The sequence below is a fragment of the Anabrus simplex genome, chromosome 12 (genome assembly GCF_040414725.1).
Source record: "Anabrus simplex isolate iqAnaSimp1 chromosome 12, ASM4041472v1, whole genome shotgun sequence".
Lineage (NCBI taxonomy): Eukaryota > Metazoa > Arthropoda > Insecta > Orthoptera > Tettigoniidae > Anabrus > Anabrus simplex.
The window spans coordinates 72,982,528-72,998,488 of NC_090276.1; the positions used below are offsets into that span (position 1 = coordinate 72,982,528).

The window sequence follows — 15,961 nt, forward strand, 5'->3', positions numbered from 1 at the left end:
CTTGAAGAAAAGAGATATCCTCATTGAGGGACACAAGGATGATAAGAACAGTGCACGCAGCTACGTTGAAGCACTATCAGACTCCACTCTGGGCCGTTACAGATGTGGTTCTGAGGACTTGATGTTCAGTGTCTTGTAGTACTTCTTAGTAAATGACCTGCTAAGAAATTAGCTAAATTAGATAACAGTGATTACTTTCATGTTAACAATTGAGATCATCTCTGATACCCTCTTATGGTTATCTTAGATGTATACATTCCTTGACGAAAGAATAAACAGAATAGTTCTAATCTTATCTGGTATTTCGTCCAACGCCCTGATAAAGAAGTGCGGTGCGTTACGTCATAACTCTCTCGCTCTCTAACAGATACAATCTACATTGTACTGTCAGCAGGATGATGTGCTTATCTTGACTGGGTGTTTCCGGCTCCTCTCCATAGGTTGTGATGGTAGCGGTGATTGCAGTTTAACTAGGCTGAACATATTAATCTCCTTGCAATATTAATTGAAGTCATTATGATAATTGTTTTAATGGGAAGTACAACTAGACAATCATCACAATCATCTCCTGTTAGTCTAATTGGAAGAGGAGTTCTAACTCTTCAAAAAAAAAAAAAAAAAAAAAAAAATCCACAGGTCTAGTCCTTCACGTAAGCAAGTCAATGTTGAAAATATCCTAGGGTTATGAGCTATGAATTTTAGGTAAAAAATATAATAAAATATGAGAATATAGTCTTTATTTATTCCTAAAAATTACAATCCTTTTCTTAATCATCGTTATCCAGTCAATCAGAGTAGCAGTTTGCCTTTTTCTACCACTGCGAGTGCTAATGTGAGTCAATGCAGAGTTTCACTTAAGCCCTTATAACTACATTCGGTGTGGACATTTTATAAAAAAGCAAAAAATGCCTGAGGGTATTGAACCAAAGAACACATTAAGGAAAGAATTATTTAAATAAGTTAATCTGGCTAGGTTTTGAATCAAAACGAAAACTAGTAAGGAAACAAGCAATTTTAGGCTGATTTTTTGGAACTGTATTTAGGCCAGAACTGATTTTCAAAATTTGTTTCTTTAGTTTGATAGAGCTATCCAAGACCCACAATTTGAAACCTTTCTGGGCCCTTTAGCCCTTCAATTTTCAACACAATTGAGGAACTTGCTTAATTTTACGTTTTTCAACATTAATAAAAGGTGGTATAATGGTTGTGGTTGCCACTTCAAGGAGAAGTACAACTGGATAAATATCTTCTTTTAATGCTAACCACAAGGGAAAGACAGAAGAGTTTTGATCTTTAGAAGAACAGAGCTATTGACAGGATAAAGGGTACAGCCACAAAGGGGCTAGGTCTTGCAAACCTCATATCAAAGAGGTCAGATGAGAACAGGATTTTTTTATTTATTTATTTTTGCTAGGGGCTTTACGTAACACCGACACAGATAGGTCTTATGGCGATGATGGGACAGGAAAGGCCTAGGAGTTGGAAGGAAGCGGCCGTGGCCTTAATTAAGGTACAGCCCCAGCATTTGCCTGGTGTGAAAATGGGAAACCATGGAAAACCATTTTGAGGGCTGCCGATAGTGGGATTCGAACCTACTATCTCCCGGATGCAAGCTCACAGCCGCGCGCCTCTACGCGCACGGCCCACTCGCCCAGTGAGAATAGGAATTGAACAAGGAAGGTTGGGTAGGGAAAATGAAAGTGAGGAGCCAAGTAAGTGTATGCAATGTCAGGACTCAGCTCAAGGCCCCCAGATTGCCAAACTATGCTCCCAAGTTATGAGCAACTGGGGTCCCTTTTAGTCACCTCTTATGACAGTAGGGGATAGTGTGTGCATTACTTTCCAGCACCATGCACAGGGAGGCCAAAGTTGAGAGACCTTGACTTTTTGCTTATGTTCTTGCATCTTATTATTTATAAGTTTCATATTCCGTATTGATTGGATTCAATGTAATAGATGAGAAAAATGTTCCACCGATCAATACATTGATCGGTGTATTGATCGGTGGAACATTTTTCTCATCTATTACATGTTCTTGCATCTTACAACAGATGGGGTATCTGAATGAAAAACCATGCTCATTGGTGGTGATTATTGTTTTGAGAGGAAAAAAGAAAATACTATACCATTATATATCTCCAAATTGTGGGACCCTGGGGGATCTGCTAAATATGCTGTATCTTATCTTCACATAGGGCAATCAGCAGGTGGCATTCATGGAAAGGCTTGAAAGAAGCTAGTAGTTTTGGTGGGGGACTGTACAACCTTTATAGGTATGTACAAATATTTAAAGAATGTTATCAGTGGCACCTGGAGTCATTGTAAGCTGCTGTCCTCCTCTAGTGCACACATTCCAGGAACCAAATAATGTCTCCAGATTAGCCGAACAGTACGGTGATTAAGAAGCAGGTCTTATCAGCTCACTGTTGTTACTGCCTGCAGTGTGCTTGTATGCTCCATGAGGAACAGCATGAAGAAGGCTGGATTAGTGATCATTCAGAGCTATGCTGTGAGTGTGTACTTCCTGTTTAATTGCAGATACAGTATTCATTTTGATGGTAATAGCCTGCAATAAGTACAGTAATTACATTTTTGGTGTTGCTGCTGCTACTTCATTTAGGTGTTGTTATGTTATTGTCATAATTGTGTTTGAATCATGCTATTAAAGTGTTTTAATGTGCTGTAATTATTATGTAAAGGAGCAGCATAAGGGCTTTATTAGCAATTTATCAGGCTGCTGAAGTTAAGGAAAGCGTTCAGACATTACCAATCTGGATAACCACAATTTCCCACTAAAGTCTCTATGTACTAGAAAAATATTTTAATAATACAGAAAAATGAAGGTATTGGTCAAAGGAAGACAAGGGCCACAAATGGCATAAAAATGAGACTCTCTAGGCCTTGTAACCTCGTACGGTCATGGTCGGAAAGAAACAGAACTTGACCAAAGGAGGTCGGATAATATAGATAAAAGTGAGGAGCCTGGCACAACTGGAAGCAATACCAGGACTCGTGGTTGTCAACCCCTTGGGCCCCTTTTAGTCGCCTATTATATATAACTGTAATTCTATCGCTCCCACCTAGAGGGGGAAGAACAGCCGAGTGGCCACTAACTTCAGTACTGTAATAAAGCTGTTAGTGAGGGAGGGGATTGGAGATGTACTGTATGTGCACACGAATTAGGTAGGTAATGAGGAGAGCAGATGCATACCAGAAGATGAAAGCTTTCTTTTTCCTGCAGCTGTCCCCGAATAACTGTAAACTCATGGAAATAATGTACAGTACATTATTCATTATTTTTAGAATTACTTACAATTACTGACATTGCACTAAGGAAAATATGGTGTATTAATGAATTTTTTGTTATATCAGTTATAAATTAATGAAATCAGTAGATAGATAAAAGATTTAATAAATCCGCGAATTATAAATATAATTTTATGTGTAGGAATTTCTAGGGGAATGTACTTGTGTTTGAATTACCACCTCTGGATATTCTTTATGATGTCCTAAATGACCAGTTAATAAATTAAAATGCACATAACTTCTCATTTAGTTGTAGTTTTGGAATTTATGTTATGGTTAATGGGATGAAAACAGGAGTAATGGAGTTGGCATGAAAAGATTAGTTTTATTTCCACAGGAAGTAGTCTTAGTTTGTCTGTCTGTTAGGTCTTCAGCCCTAAGTTGTTTGGGACAAAGTACAACCATCCTCTGTTAACTCTAATCAGTAGGAAAATGGAAGAGGGCTAACACTTCGAAGAATGAAGGTATCGGCAAACGAAAGGGAAAGGTCACGAAGGGCGAGAAAATGAAAGACTCCCCAGGCATGTTGGGGCCAGAAAGGAGCAAGAGTTGCCTCAGGGAGGTCAGATAGGAAAGATGACAGCAGAAGTATGACACAATTGGAAGCAATGCCAGATTCAGCTAGGGTACCCATGGTTATCAACCCATGTTCCCAAGATGAAAGCCTCTGGGTCCAATTTTAGTTGCCTTTAATGATGCCCTCACCCCACAGAGAAGTCTGAACCCAAGTAGCCTGAAGAAAGGCAATAATTGAGAGAGAAAAAGGAGGGGGGAAAGAAGGAATTTTCTAAAGGAAATTGTTAAGAGATTGTGGAGTATATAGGTTGTATGTCTTTAACCATAGGACCCTCTTTCTGATGTGATAGCATCAAATTGTACAATCCATTGCATCCGTTACCACGAATCAATTAAATCTCTTTTATTTGATTATATATATGGATCAATTTTTAATGTCTTCAGTTGTGGAGATTACAGGCTTTATTTTATGCTTGTAATTTCACATTCCTAGTTGGTACTCAGACTGCTATTTGTGTACGAACCTGGCATTGTTTCATTTTCGTACTTTTGGGTTTTTACACAGCAGCTGATGTTGAGCAGTGGTATTATTTAGAGAGTAACTGTTGTGGAACTTGTATATATTTTCCAGATCAGTATAAAATTGTGTACATTTTATATATATTGAAATTATTGTACAGTTACTTTTGCAGTAGTTTCTCAAGTTGGAATTTGAAGAAAAATGGTTTTTAATTTTTACAATGTTCTTTTGAGTGCTATCACTGGGAGACAGTCAGTTTTTGATACATAGATAAGACTGCTGCTAATATTTTGAGTAAACTGATATAACATACGCCGGCCCCGTGGTGTAGGGATAGCCAGCTTGCCTCTTACCCGGAGGCCCCAGGTACGATTCGTGGCCAGGTCAGGGATTTTTACTTGGACCTGAGGGCTGGTTCGAGGTCCACTCAGCCTACGTGATTAGAATTGAGGAGCTATCTGACGGTGAGATAGCGGCCCCGGTCTAGAAAGCCAAGAATAACGGCCGAGGGGATTCGTCATGCTGACCACACGACACCTCGTAATCTGCAGGCCTTCGGGCTGAGCAGCGATCGCTTTGTTGGCCAAGGCCCTTCAAGGGCTCTAGTGCCACGGGGTTTGGTTTGGATATAACATACATGCTATGAATATCTTTTTTTCATGTTTGAAAGAAATATGAAAATGTATCTGCACCATAGCTAGACGATACCTATCTACAGGCATTCAATTTCAGGAGTTAAATTATATCTGCTGAAGAAATGTATAAATATTCAGTGAATAGTAAGAATGCCGTCTAAAGGTACAGAAGTAGTGTTCTATTCCTATTCTCGAGCCTCACAATGTGGAGGAATGTCATATGAATAGGAGTAGAAGCACTGACAGCAACTAGAGCTTTCACTTTCTTAGAACTTACAGTGGTCACTCAGCAGCTGAGATAGAATCTGACAACAGTATGAGCCAAAGTAAGGGAAAAGCCTTCAGCATGAAAATGACAACACCCTGGAACTTGCAAATGTAATACTGTCAGTGTCAGAGGACCAAGAAAGGTCAGATATACCTCTAGGATTCTGTTTCAGTCACCTCTTGCAAAACTCAGGGGATATCGTCAATTTAGTCTACCCCAGTTACCCCTTATCGCATGTTTTTCTGGCTTCCTCCTTATCCTACCTCATGAGTGGCCGAGTGGTTTGGGACGTGTAGCTGTCGGATTGCATTCGGGAAAGGGTGGGTTCGAACCCCATTGTTGGCATCCTTTAAGATTAGTTTTTCGTGGTTTCCCATTTTCACAGCAGGCAAATGATGGGGCTATTCCTAAGGCCATGGTCTCTTCCTTCCTGCTCGTACCCTCTCCCTATCCCATCATCACTGTAAGCCCTAAGGGTATTGGTGTGATATAAAGCAAATTCATTGAAGCCCTCCCTCCTGATGAAGTTGGGATGGTGGTGCTGGTGGTGATTATTGTGCAACTAGGCAACCATTGTCTATATAACACTAATCAGAGAGAAAAAATGGAAGGGATCCAACACTTCGAAAAACTAAGGTACCGGTACTGGCCAAAGAAGGACAAGGGCCACGAGGGACGTGAATATGAAAGACTCACTAGGCCTCCATATGTAATACTGTCGGGGTCGGTAAACAACAAGAGTTGACCATGGGAGGTCGGATAGGATAGATGAAAGTGAGAAGCCAGGCACAAGTAAGTGGAAGAAATGCCAGGACTCTAAGGGCTCTGTGGTCACCAACCCATGTTCCAAGTACAGAGCCCCTAGGGCACCTTATGACTAGGAGGGTTTACCATGGGTGTTACTCTACCACCCCCTTCCAAAGGAACTTCTTTAACATGTGAATTTGAAATTGAAGTAAAACATTAAACCAAAATTATTTGACTAAGTCAAAATAACGTTAAACATATCTAAAGGGAATGTGAGGTTTATCCTATAGTGTGCTTTTGTTCATATTCCTATCTTTTATGACCTGATGCGTTACTTTTCATCACTGACCTACTCTGTTTGATACTACATGTTATATTGCAGGTGAGAGAAAAGCCTTTGAGTTCACATAACCTAAAACACAAGATGCCTCAGTAAGTGAGAGAGAGGAAGCAGTCAGGTGCTCTGCACACAAAAACTTCCTGACCATGAACTTGCTCATTATTGCTTAGTTATGGCACAAGCTATTCTTATCCTCAAGGCTGCTGATTCATGTTGTTATGTAGTCATGACTTCAGCTCTGTAGCCCACACAGATCACGGTTGGAACAGGTTTTGTTTTGTATTGGCAAGAGGCAAGTGATAATAGAAGTGAGAAGTTCTCTGACAGGTGTTGTTTACCATTTATACATTTAAAAGGTGAATGACAAGCTTTCATGTCAAAACTATAGATAAAAATATACAATGCATTAAGCATGAAAAACTTAATTTTTCTACTAAAATATATTTTGACATTATTTATTATAATTTACTTAGTGTTGCAATCTTACATTCCTGAGGCAGTTTTTCCTCTTAGGTACTGTTTGGTAATTTTGGTAAATCTGTGGTTCGTTTTAGCATCTCTTATGATGATTGTTGTGATTAGTGTTTTAAGACAAAGGGAAATTGGAGAGGTCCGACACTACGAAGAATGAAGGTATCGGCCTTTGAAAGGGAAGTGTCATGAAGGACGTACCATTGGGGTCGGAAAGGAACAAGACTTGACCAATGATAGATGAAAGTGAGGAGCCTGGCACAAGTAAGTGGAAGCAATGCTAGGACTCAGCAAAGGGCCCAGTGGTCTCCAACCCACACTACCAAGTTGTGAGCCCCTGTTCCCCCTTTTATCATCTCTTATGATAGGTAGATGTATACTGCAGAGGTGATGAGAGGAAAGGTGTAAGGGAGGAAGATGACAGGCTAAGCAGAGTGCCATATTTAACATGCCCACCTTTGTTGTTGTTGTTGTCTTTAAGTTGTTAGAGTAAATTAATTTGTTTTATTTCTGTTGCAGGAACGTGAAGCAACTCGAGCCAAACAGCGACAACAAACAGATAAGCACAAACTACAGGCTGTTAAGGACAGGCTACAGCAAGCAGAGTTACACCCTGTCCAAACCACCAATATCCATCCTGTGCCACCACCACCGGTATGTACCATCTATCATTCAGTGTTATAACACTACTTTAAGGCATCAGTCATTTACAAAATGCTAATACAATTCTCCCATACCCAAAATATATAGGTTAATCGTTGTCTATAACGATTGATTGATTGATTGATTGATTGATTGATTGATTGATTGATTGATTGATTGATTGATTGATTGATTCTTTTTGAAAGATCTACTCACAAAAACATGAGACCAGTTTTCTTGAAAGGAGTAATATGAAGGTTACTATAGTTGAACCTCGATACCTCAAACATCCATTACTCGAATTTTCAGTATCTCGAAGTAACTTAAATTTCCCGGCCGTTGTCCTATTCTTCACGTGTATTTATTTCTCTGTCATGCAAAATTCGGATACACAAATTTCTAAATTTCTCGAAGCAAACATTTCCTCTGTTGAAGGAAAAAATACTCTGTAACTCGAATTTTATGCAACATTAACTGTGCAATACGGCATTTGTGGTTTGTGAGGAACAGTCAACTTGTAAGGAAAGGATTACAATGATGCTGGGAGCTAATATGACGGGAACCAATAAAATAAAAATTCTAGTGATTGGAAAATCGGTGAAGCCTCGCTGTTTCTCGGGTGTGAATTAATTACCAGTCACGTACGAAGGCAACACCCAAAGTCGTAGATGACAAGCTCCATTTACGAATCTCGGCTGCGTGGTATTGCCAAGAAGTTTCAACGTGAAGGGAGGAAAGGTTAACCGTAACAAACAGAAGAGACTAACGGATGTTTTCCAAAGGTGTTAACGGAGGTATGTTATTGTTTCACTACTGTGTGTACTGTACCTTGTCTTCTAAAAGTTACTATAATAAGTGTTAAAATTAAAGTGATGCCGTAAAATAGTTTGTTTGTATATTGTTAAAGCCTTTAGATACATATGATTCATGCTCGAAAACAGCATTCTCTATGTCTCGAAATATCAATAACTCGAAATAAATTTCAGCTCCCAAGGTGATTCGAGATATCGGGGTTCCACTGTACTTTGGTGACAATGTAGGTGATGGCTGGTGGTGGTGATCATTGGACAACCATCCCCCCTTGAAACTGATCAAAAGGGAAATAGTTCAAGAGTTCTGATACTTTAAAATATGAAGGTATCAGCAAAAGAAAGTGAAGAGCAACAAAGTGTGTGAAATGAACAGACTCCCCAGGCCTCGCGAACCTAAGCTCTTGAAGTTGGAAGAGACCAAGAATTGGTCAAGGGAGATCGGATAAAAAAATAAAACTGATATAATTGGTCCATTTAAATACAATTGTAACTGACAATTACAAAAGATTTTCTACATAAAGGTTTTTTTTTTTTTAATGAATCATACAAACTGATATATGTAACCACTGTTCGCTCATGTTAAGTTGACTTGAAGAACGAGTGCTTTTATATGTTCCTACATTTGGTGTTTTTGGTCGTGTTTCTAACGATGGTGTAAGATATGATATTTCAAGTTTGATTTTTCATAGGACTTTTTAGTGTGGTAGGTTTTTTAAGTGTTTTATTAACCTTAAATTCTATTTTTAAGGCTGAAGAAGGTCTAATGGTGCTGAAACATGTACCAACTGTATGGTTTTTGTTAATGTTTCTTTTAACACTTGTATTATTTAAGGTGGACCAGTTATATTTTTTTTAAATTTACAGCCAATATGAGATTTTTATACCGCAAGGGAGTGGTGGTGGTGGTGATTATTGTTTTAAGAGGAAGTACAACTAGTCAACCATCCTCTATATAACAATAATCAGAGAGAAAAAATGGAAGGGGTCCAACACTTCGAAAAATGAAGATATCGGCCAAATGAAGACAAAGGCCACGAAGGGCATGAAAATGAAAGACTCCCTAGCCCTCTCAAACCTAATAGCGTCGGGGTCGGAAAAGAACAAGAATTGACCAAGTGAGGTTGGATAGGATGGATGAAAGTGAGGAACCAGGCACAAGTAAGTGGAAGCAATGCCAGGACTCAGCTAAAGGCCCCGCGGTCGCCAACCCACGCTCCAAAGTTCAGAGCCCCTGGGGCCCCTTTTAGTCGCCTCTTACGACAGGCAGGGGATACTGTGGGTGTTATTCTACCGCCCCCACCCACAGGCGGATACCGCAAGGGAAAGAGGGAGTGAGGTGCCTTGCAAAACTAAGCAGAAGTAATGCCAGACTCCATCATGGTCATCACATCATGCTCCTTAATTGAGAGCGATGGAGAGGATACAAAGGTTTGAACTAAAAAATGTGAAGGAGTGTACAACAGTTTTAAAATGCTCTCATAATAATATTAGGTTGGGAAAAGAATGAGTATTGACCAATTAGGATTACAGTAATAAGGAAGAAGAGGCTGGTTTGTCTAGAAACAGTGCAAAACTTGGGTGGGCTTCTGTGGATTCTACACTTTGCACCTTGCCATTTTTGTCTGTGTTGACATCACTCAAACCTGGATGAAATCAATAGCTAGACTTTATTGCTTTATTGACAACACAAGCCAATTACACTGTTGGTGAGCCATTAATGTCAGGAGATTTTTTTTTCTTTTTTCTTTTTTATAACTGTCACCTTGCTTTCTTTGAACATAAATGAACTGTACATTGTGATAAGAGTTATCTCTCTCTACTCTGTGTCTGTGTAGGTGAATTTCAAGGTTACAAACATTGGAAGAGATAAGAGCATGGCTTACACTATCATCCCCACAGCTGGATTGTCTCCTCAGCGAGGAATAATCAGCGCTATCTATACATTTAAAAAGTTTACTAAAAACAGCAACGTCCCGTCCGTCTGACTGTTCCAGCAGACCAATTTGCTTCAGAATTCTCTCCAGAATTACCTGCTAGTGAATCACCAGACATTAATAAGTGACTTAGAGTAATCCTAAAATCAGATCACTAAATGACCACTCCAATAATTGCAGCCAAGGCTGATCCTAGCCTGCAATACATTCTGTACTTAGCGGGTTGCTAAGCGGCTAACACTTTCATTAATATTCTGATATATGTGATTTTCATCCTTAGTAATGTGATTGCCTGCAGCCATGTTTGATTACTATCTGTCAAGCAAGACAGTATACACTTCCTCTATTCATGGAAAAATTCTATTCTGTGCTAGATACTCTTTGATTCTCTGGCCTTCCCCAGCTTTTAAATATACTCATCAGATGGCAGAACATTCCTATTAACTTACATGCTTCAAAGGAAAAACACTCTATGTACGTACAGTACAGACAGGAAGTTATCAAGTCGACTAGCCTTCTGTACAAACATTAACCTTTTCTGGTCCAATGTCAAGATCACTTCGACATTATGTTTCGTTCTACTTGAGAAGTTATTTATTGAAGTTCTTTCACCTGATTGAAATCGATCGATATCCTTGGAGTTTATAGAGCAAATTTTTGTGCACAAAGAAGCCGTTCTGCTATCTCCATGGATATAATACGAGATATATGTAGCTGTGTGTCGTCGTGGTTATCCGCGGCTTGTCAGCTGTGTTAATGTTGAGTAGCTTGTTGATGATGCTTGTTGTTTTAAGGGGCCTAACATCGAAGGTCATCGGCCCCAACGTTGAGTAGTGTTGGACACGTGTTGTACTAGGCATGTTTATCTGCGAATACGAATTGTCTCGGATGAATTTGCGATATAAAATGAGCAAATATGAGTAAAGAAGAAATATGTATGCACGTTTATTTAGACAGCAGTGACAATGAATTTATTTGAATTAGACGAAGAGTTTAGAGAACTGTCAAGTGAAGATGAAGGTGTAGTGAACTCCAGCATTGCAAGTGAAACTTCAGCGACTGGACCTGTGCGTAAGTAAGTGCAAAATGATCCCGGACCATCATATGCTGTTTCTGAAGATTTAGAAGAGAAAGTCCTGGTGACTGCTACAAAAGTAAGAAGACATGCGAAGGTAATGGACCGGGGTGGAGGAGGGGATACGGCACACGGCAGTGATGACGCTTCTCGGGTCAGAGTTGATAATTTGAGTAACGGTGATGCTGAACATACTTCCGCACATACAAATGGGAATGCAAATGACAATAGTGTTTACCAGAATGTAACATTTCATGATAGCGAGCCTCCTAGACTAAGTTATTCATCACGTCAGAAAACTAGAGGACTGCATTTTCTGCCTAGCTGCATCACTCCACTTCAGTTTTTATGTTATTTTTCACTCGTGCACTGATGACGAAAATTATTATGGAAACTGATTCCTATGCAATAGAATATAATAATAATAATAATAATAATAATAATAATAATAATAATAATAATAATAATAATATCATTTAGATAAACTAGAAATACTAGAAAGGCGAATCATGAGGAAAATATTAGGCCCACAAAACACAGCAGAAGGTTGGAAATTACGAAGTAATGCTGAAATATATAAAAAAATAGAGAATATATCAGATGTAATAAGGAAAAGGAGACTTATGTTTTTTGGACATTTATATCGAATGCAAGATAGTAGATTAACCAGTAAGATTTTCAGATATTTGTGGGGTAAGAAATCAACGACAAGCTGGGTCAATGAAGTAAGAAAGGATTTAGAAAAAAACAATATAACAACGGAAGAAATAAATAATAGAGAAGGCTTTCGGGAAAAAGTATTGAAAATAGAAGGATTCCAAGGTAGGAAAGTAAAAAAGACTGGTACAAAGTGGTCTGAAGACAGAAAGAAGAAACACAGCGAACAGATGAAAGCGTACTGGAAGAAAAGGAAAGAACAAAGAAGAAGGAATTGAAATTGGCACGTGGTCCTCTGGTGGCCCATTCGAAAGAATAATAATAATAATAATAATAATAATAATAATAATAATATAATTATAATGACTAATAAAAGTTCTGAGTTTAATCTGACTAGGTAAAAATGTGTAAAATTAATTTGGACCAGACTGTTGGAACATGTGACAGAAAATTGGACTGCAAAGGACTAATAAAGCGCAGAGGCAGACTCTTGAAAAAGTGGGTGTCTACTTACCCTGTCATGGCCAATCTGTGCTATCTGGGGCAAGATCGTTTGAAAATGGTCGAAGCACAGTGAATAGGTGTTATAAACTACGTTACGAATGAATTATTATGTACCGTATTTAATGTTCATAAAAGGGCAGGCAAAACAGTATGACTACGACAGGCATACAAGACGTGTTTGCTGCAGAGCAGCACAGGTTCACCAGGAAGTTATTAAACTCTCTGAACTAATTTTGTCCATTCGTGATAATAGGATTTCTTTACTGGGGAAAAAAATGAGCATTTTCTGAACTCTATCCTACGTACATAGCTGGAGGAGTGCCGTAAAAGATGGAAGGGGCTCGTATACCACCTGGGAAACTGAAGTTAGTCAACGATGATGATGATGATGGAGAAATGTAGAAGATGACCCCTGAATGGCAACTGCAGCATGTTTAGAAAGTTGTTGATAGATATTGTTATTTTAAGGCATTATTAAGGCTCTTTCATCACTAAGAGTAGAAGAGCGATGATTGGTAATTATTGTTTTAATGGCGGGCACACCTAGACAGGACACTTTGATCACTTCTTTTTGTCCACCTAAAATAGGGTCATACACCTTTCGGTCGTAGTCACATCCATACACCGTATGCCCATCGTCGGTAAGGGTCTTTGAATATAATGGCCATAGACAAGTAGGTAAAACATTTTGGTCACTTTGTATTTTGGGTAACAACCAGTTTCAGTGGTGCTGATTATTTTTTCAAGAGGAAGTACAACTGTACAACCATCCTCTTAAAAAAAAATAAAGGTATCAGCATAAGAAAAGGAAGTGTCATGAAGGTCATGAAGAGACATCCTGGGCCTTTGGGGTCATAAAACAAGAGTTGACTGAAAGAGACCAGAAAGGAAATAATGAAAGCAAAGAGAGTGGTGGTGGTGGTGGTGATTATTGTTTTAAGAGAAAGTACAACTGGGCAACCATCCTCTATATAACACTAATCAGAGGGAAAAAATGGAAGGGATCCGACACTTAGAAAAATGAAAGCATCGGCCAAAGGAAGGCAAGGGCCACGAAGGGCGTGAAAATGAAAGACTCCCTAGCCCTCGCTTAATAGCGTCGGGGTTGGAAAACAACAAGAGTTGACCAAGAGAGGTCGAATAGGATAGATGATAGTGAGGTGGTGGTGGTGGTGGTGGTGATTATTGTTTTAAGAGGAAGTACAATTGGGCAACCATCCTCTATATAACACTAATCAGAAAGAAAAATGGAAGGGATCCGACACTTCGAAAAATGAAGATATCGGCCAAAGGAAGACAAGGGCCACGAAGGGCGTGAAAATGAAAGACTCCCTAGCCCTCGCAAACCTAATAGCGTCGGGGTCGGAAAAGAACAAGAGGTGACCAAGGAAGGTCGGATAGGATAGATGAAAGTGAGGAGCCTGGCACAAGTAAGTGGAAGCAATGCCAGGACTCAGCTAAGGGCCCTGTGGTTGCCAACCCACGCTCCTAAGTTCAGAGCCTCTGGGGCCCCTTTTAGTCGCCTCTTACGACAGGCAGGGGATACCGTGGGTGTTATTCTACCGCCCCCACCCACAGGGGGATGATAGTGAGGAGCCTGGCACAAGTAAGTGGAAGCAATGCCAGGACTCAGCTGAGGGCCCCGTGGTCGCCAACCCACGCTCCAAAGTTCAGAGCCCCTGGGGCGAAAGCAAACAGACTGGCACAAGTGAATCAATGCCAGATTCAGATAGGTGAGCCACTCCCAAGTTGAAAGCCACCTCTTACAACAGGCAGGCAATAACATTAATTTTATTTTACTACTTGCACCCACAGGGGGAAATGTAAAAGGCAGATGTGCTTGTGGACATAGAAGAACTGTCCCATCGAGATCTTTGACTGTTATTTGGAACATTACTTACAGACACCAGAGACCTAATAACGCAGCAGAAGCATTCCATAGTACGTCAGTATCTGGAGATATCTGCAGCGTATAAAAGAACATGAGAATGAAATGATGGTAACTCCATATCCAAGCAGGCCATGTAAATGCAGGCCTCACAAAAATAAGACATATGTTACAAATCAAGGAAGAATAAAGAACACAGTAAGGAGATACAATGAGTACAGAAACAACCACAACATTGAACATTATAAGCATGTTCAGTCTTGCAATTTAAAAATTTGTGTGCACCCTCAGGTATAGGGTGAAGATGTCTAGAGTAATTATGAATAAGAAATTGCATATCTCTTACACTGTACATTGTTTATAATAAAACCTGTGGAAATAGAATAAATTTTACCTTTTTTACATTGGGCATTTTTGTTATAAAATTATAGGACTTTCTTTTTCTTTTCCTGCATCCAGGAGATAGTTGGTTCGAGCATCACTGTCGGCAGCCTTGAAGATGGTTTTCCATGGTTTCCCATTTTCACACCAGGCAAAAGCTGGGGCTGTATCTTAATTAAGGCCACAGCCGCTTCCTTCCCATTCCTAGCCCTTTCCTATCCCATCGTCGCCATAAGACCTATCTGCGTCGGTGCAACATAAAACGAATTGTAAAAAAAAAATTCTTATCCAGAAGATACAGTATTTAATTCTGTGAACATTTATGTAAGTGGACATTATTATAAATAGACACTTTACATATAGGATATTTCACCCTCAGCTATTCTGTCAGTTCCAAACTCTCATGGTTATTTTCTGTTTTTAATGTGTGTACGTATGTTAATATTTCAGCCTCCTTCAGATAATCTGGACAGCCTCTCATGGTCGTCAAAGCCATCAACAATTGAGAAGACTTCTTCAACGTCATCTCTATCTTCTGGGAAATCTTCACCTTACGGAGTGCCCCCTGCGTGTCCCACTCCTGATTATGACACGACTAGCTTAGCATCGTCCATGTCTTCCTCGTCGTCACCAGTTCGTAAGGGAGGAGGTCCTGCCACCACAACCGTGATAGTCAATAAGAGCCCAACATACAGATCAACCACCAAAGTTCCTATCAGCAACTCTAGTCAGACCAGTAAAAAGGGAGCAGACCAAGTGGAAATGGACTCGCTCGAATCGTTCGAGCTTGCCAACCCAAAAGCCCCTCAACCGAAACCACCAGCTACGTATTTTGCCTCGCGAATAAATGGCAGAACTACACCTAGCCCAGAGTAAGTGTTCACCCAAAACATTATGCTACTTAGAACTGCCAGATCATGTACACAAATGTCAAAAAGTTGGTTTAAAATTTCTCATTTTAAAGCAAATTCATAACACTGAATTTATCCACATACAAGACACATCTGTGTCCTGCTGCCTGGTTCAATGGTAAGCATAGGGATTTTTGTTGTTTCACTGAATAATACCATGAGATTATACGCTCTCAATCCATTGACAAAGTGCTGTTTTACTTAAGAAAATGCTGTGAAATATAATTATTTCTTGACTTTTTTAAATGGCATTTTTCGGTCAACAAGATTTGAATTACACATTCGTACCTTTAACTGGAGTGTGTTTTAGTGCAGACCGGGCAACAATCTCTGTTAACACTAATCAGAGGGGAA

At 39.6% G+C, this 15,961-nt stretch overlaps 1 protein-coding gene across 3 annotated transcripts in view; it reads left to right on the forward strand.

Moving 5' to 3' along the window:
- LOC136884434 (protein scribble homolog) overlaps window positions 1–15,961 on the forward strand; it is a 261,405-nt gene that overhangs the window by 225,643 nt on the left and 19,801 nt on the right. For all 3 annotated transcript variants that reach the window (XM_067156596.2, XM_067156597.2, XM_067156598.2), the window contains 2 exons: window positions 7,323–7,457; window positions 15,147–15,568. In XM_067156596.2, coding sequence (XP_067012697.2) covers window positions 7,323–7,457; window positions 15,147–15,568 — 557 coding nt within the window. The remainder of the gene's footprint in view (window positions 1–7,322; window positions 7,458–15,146; window positions 15,569–15,961) is intronic.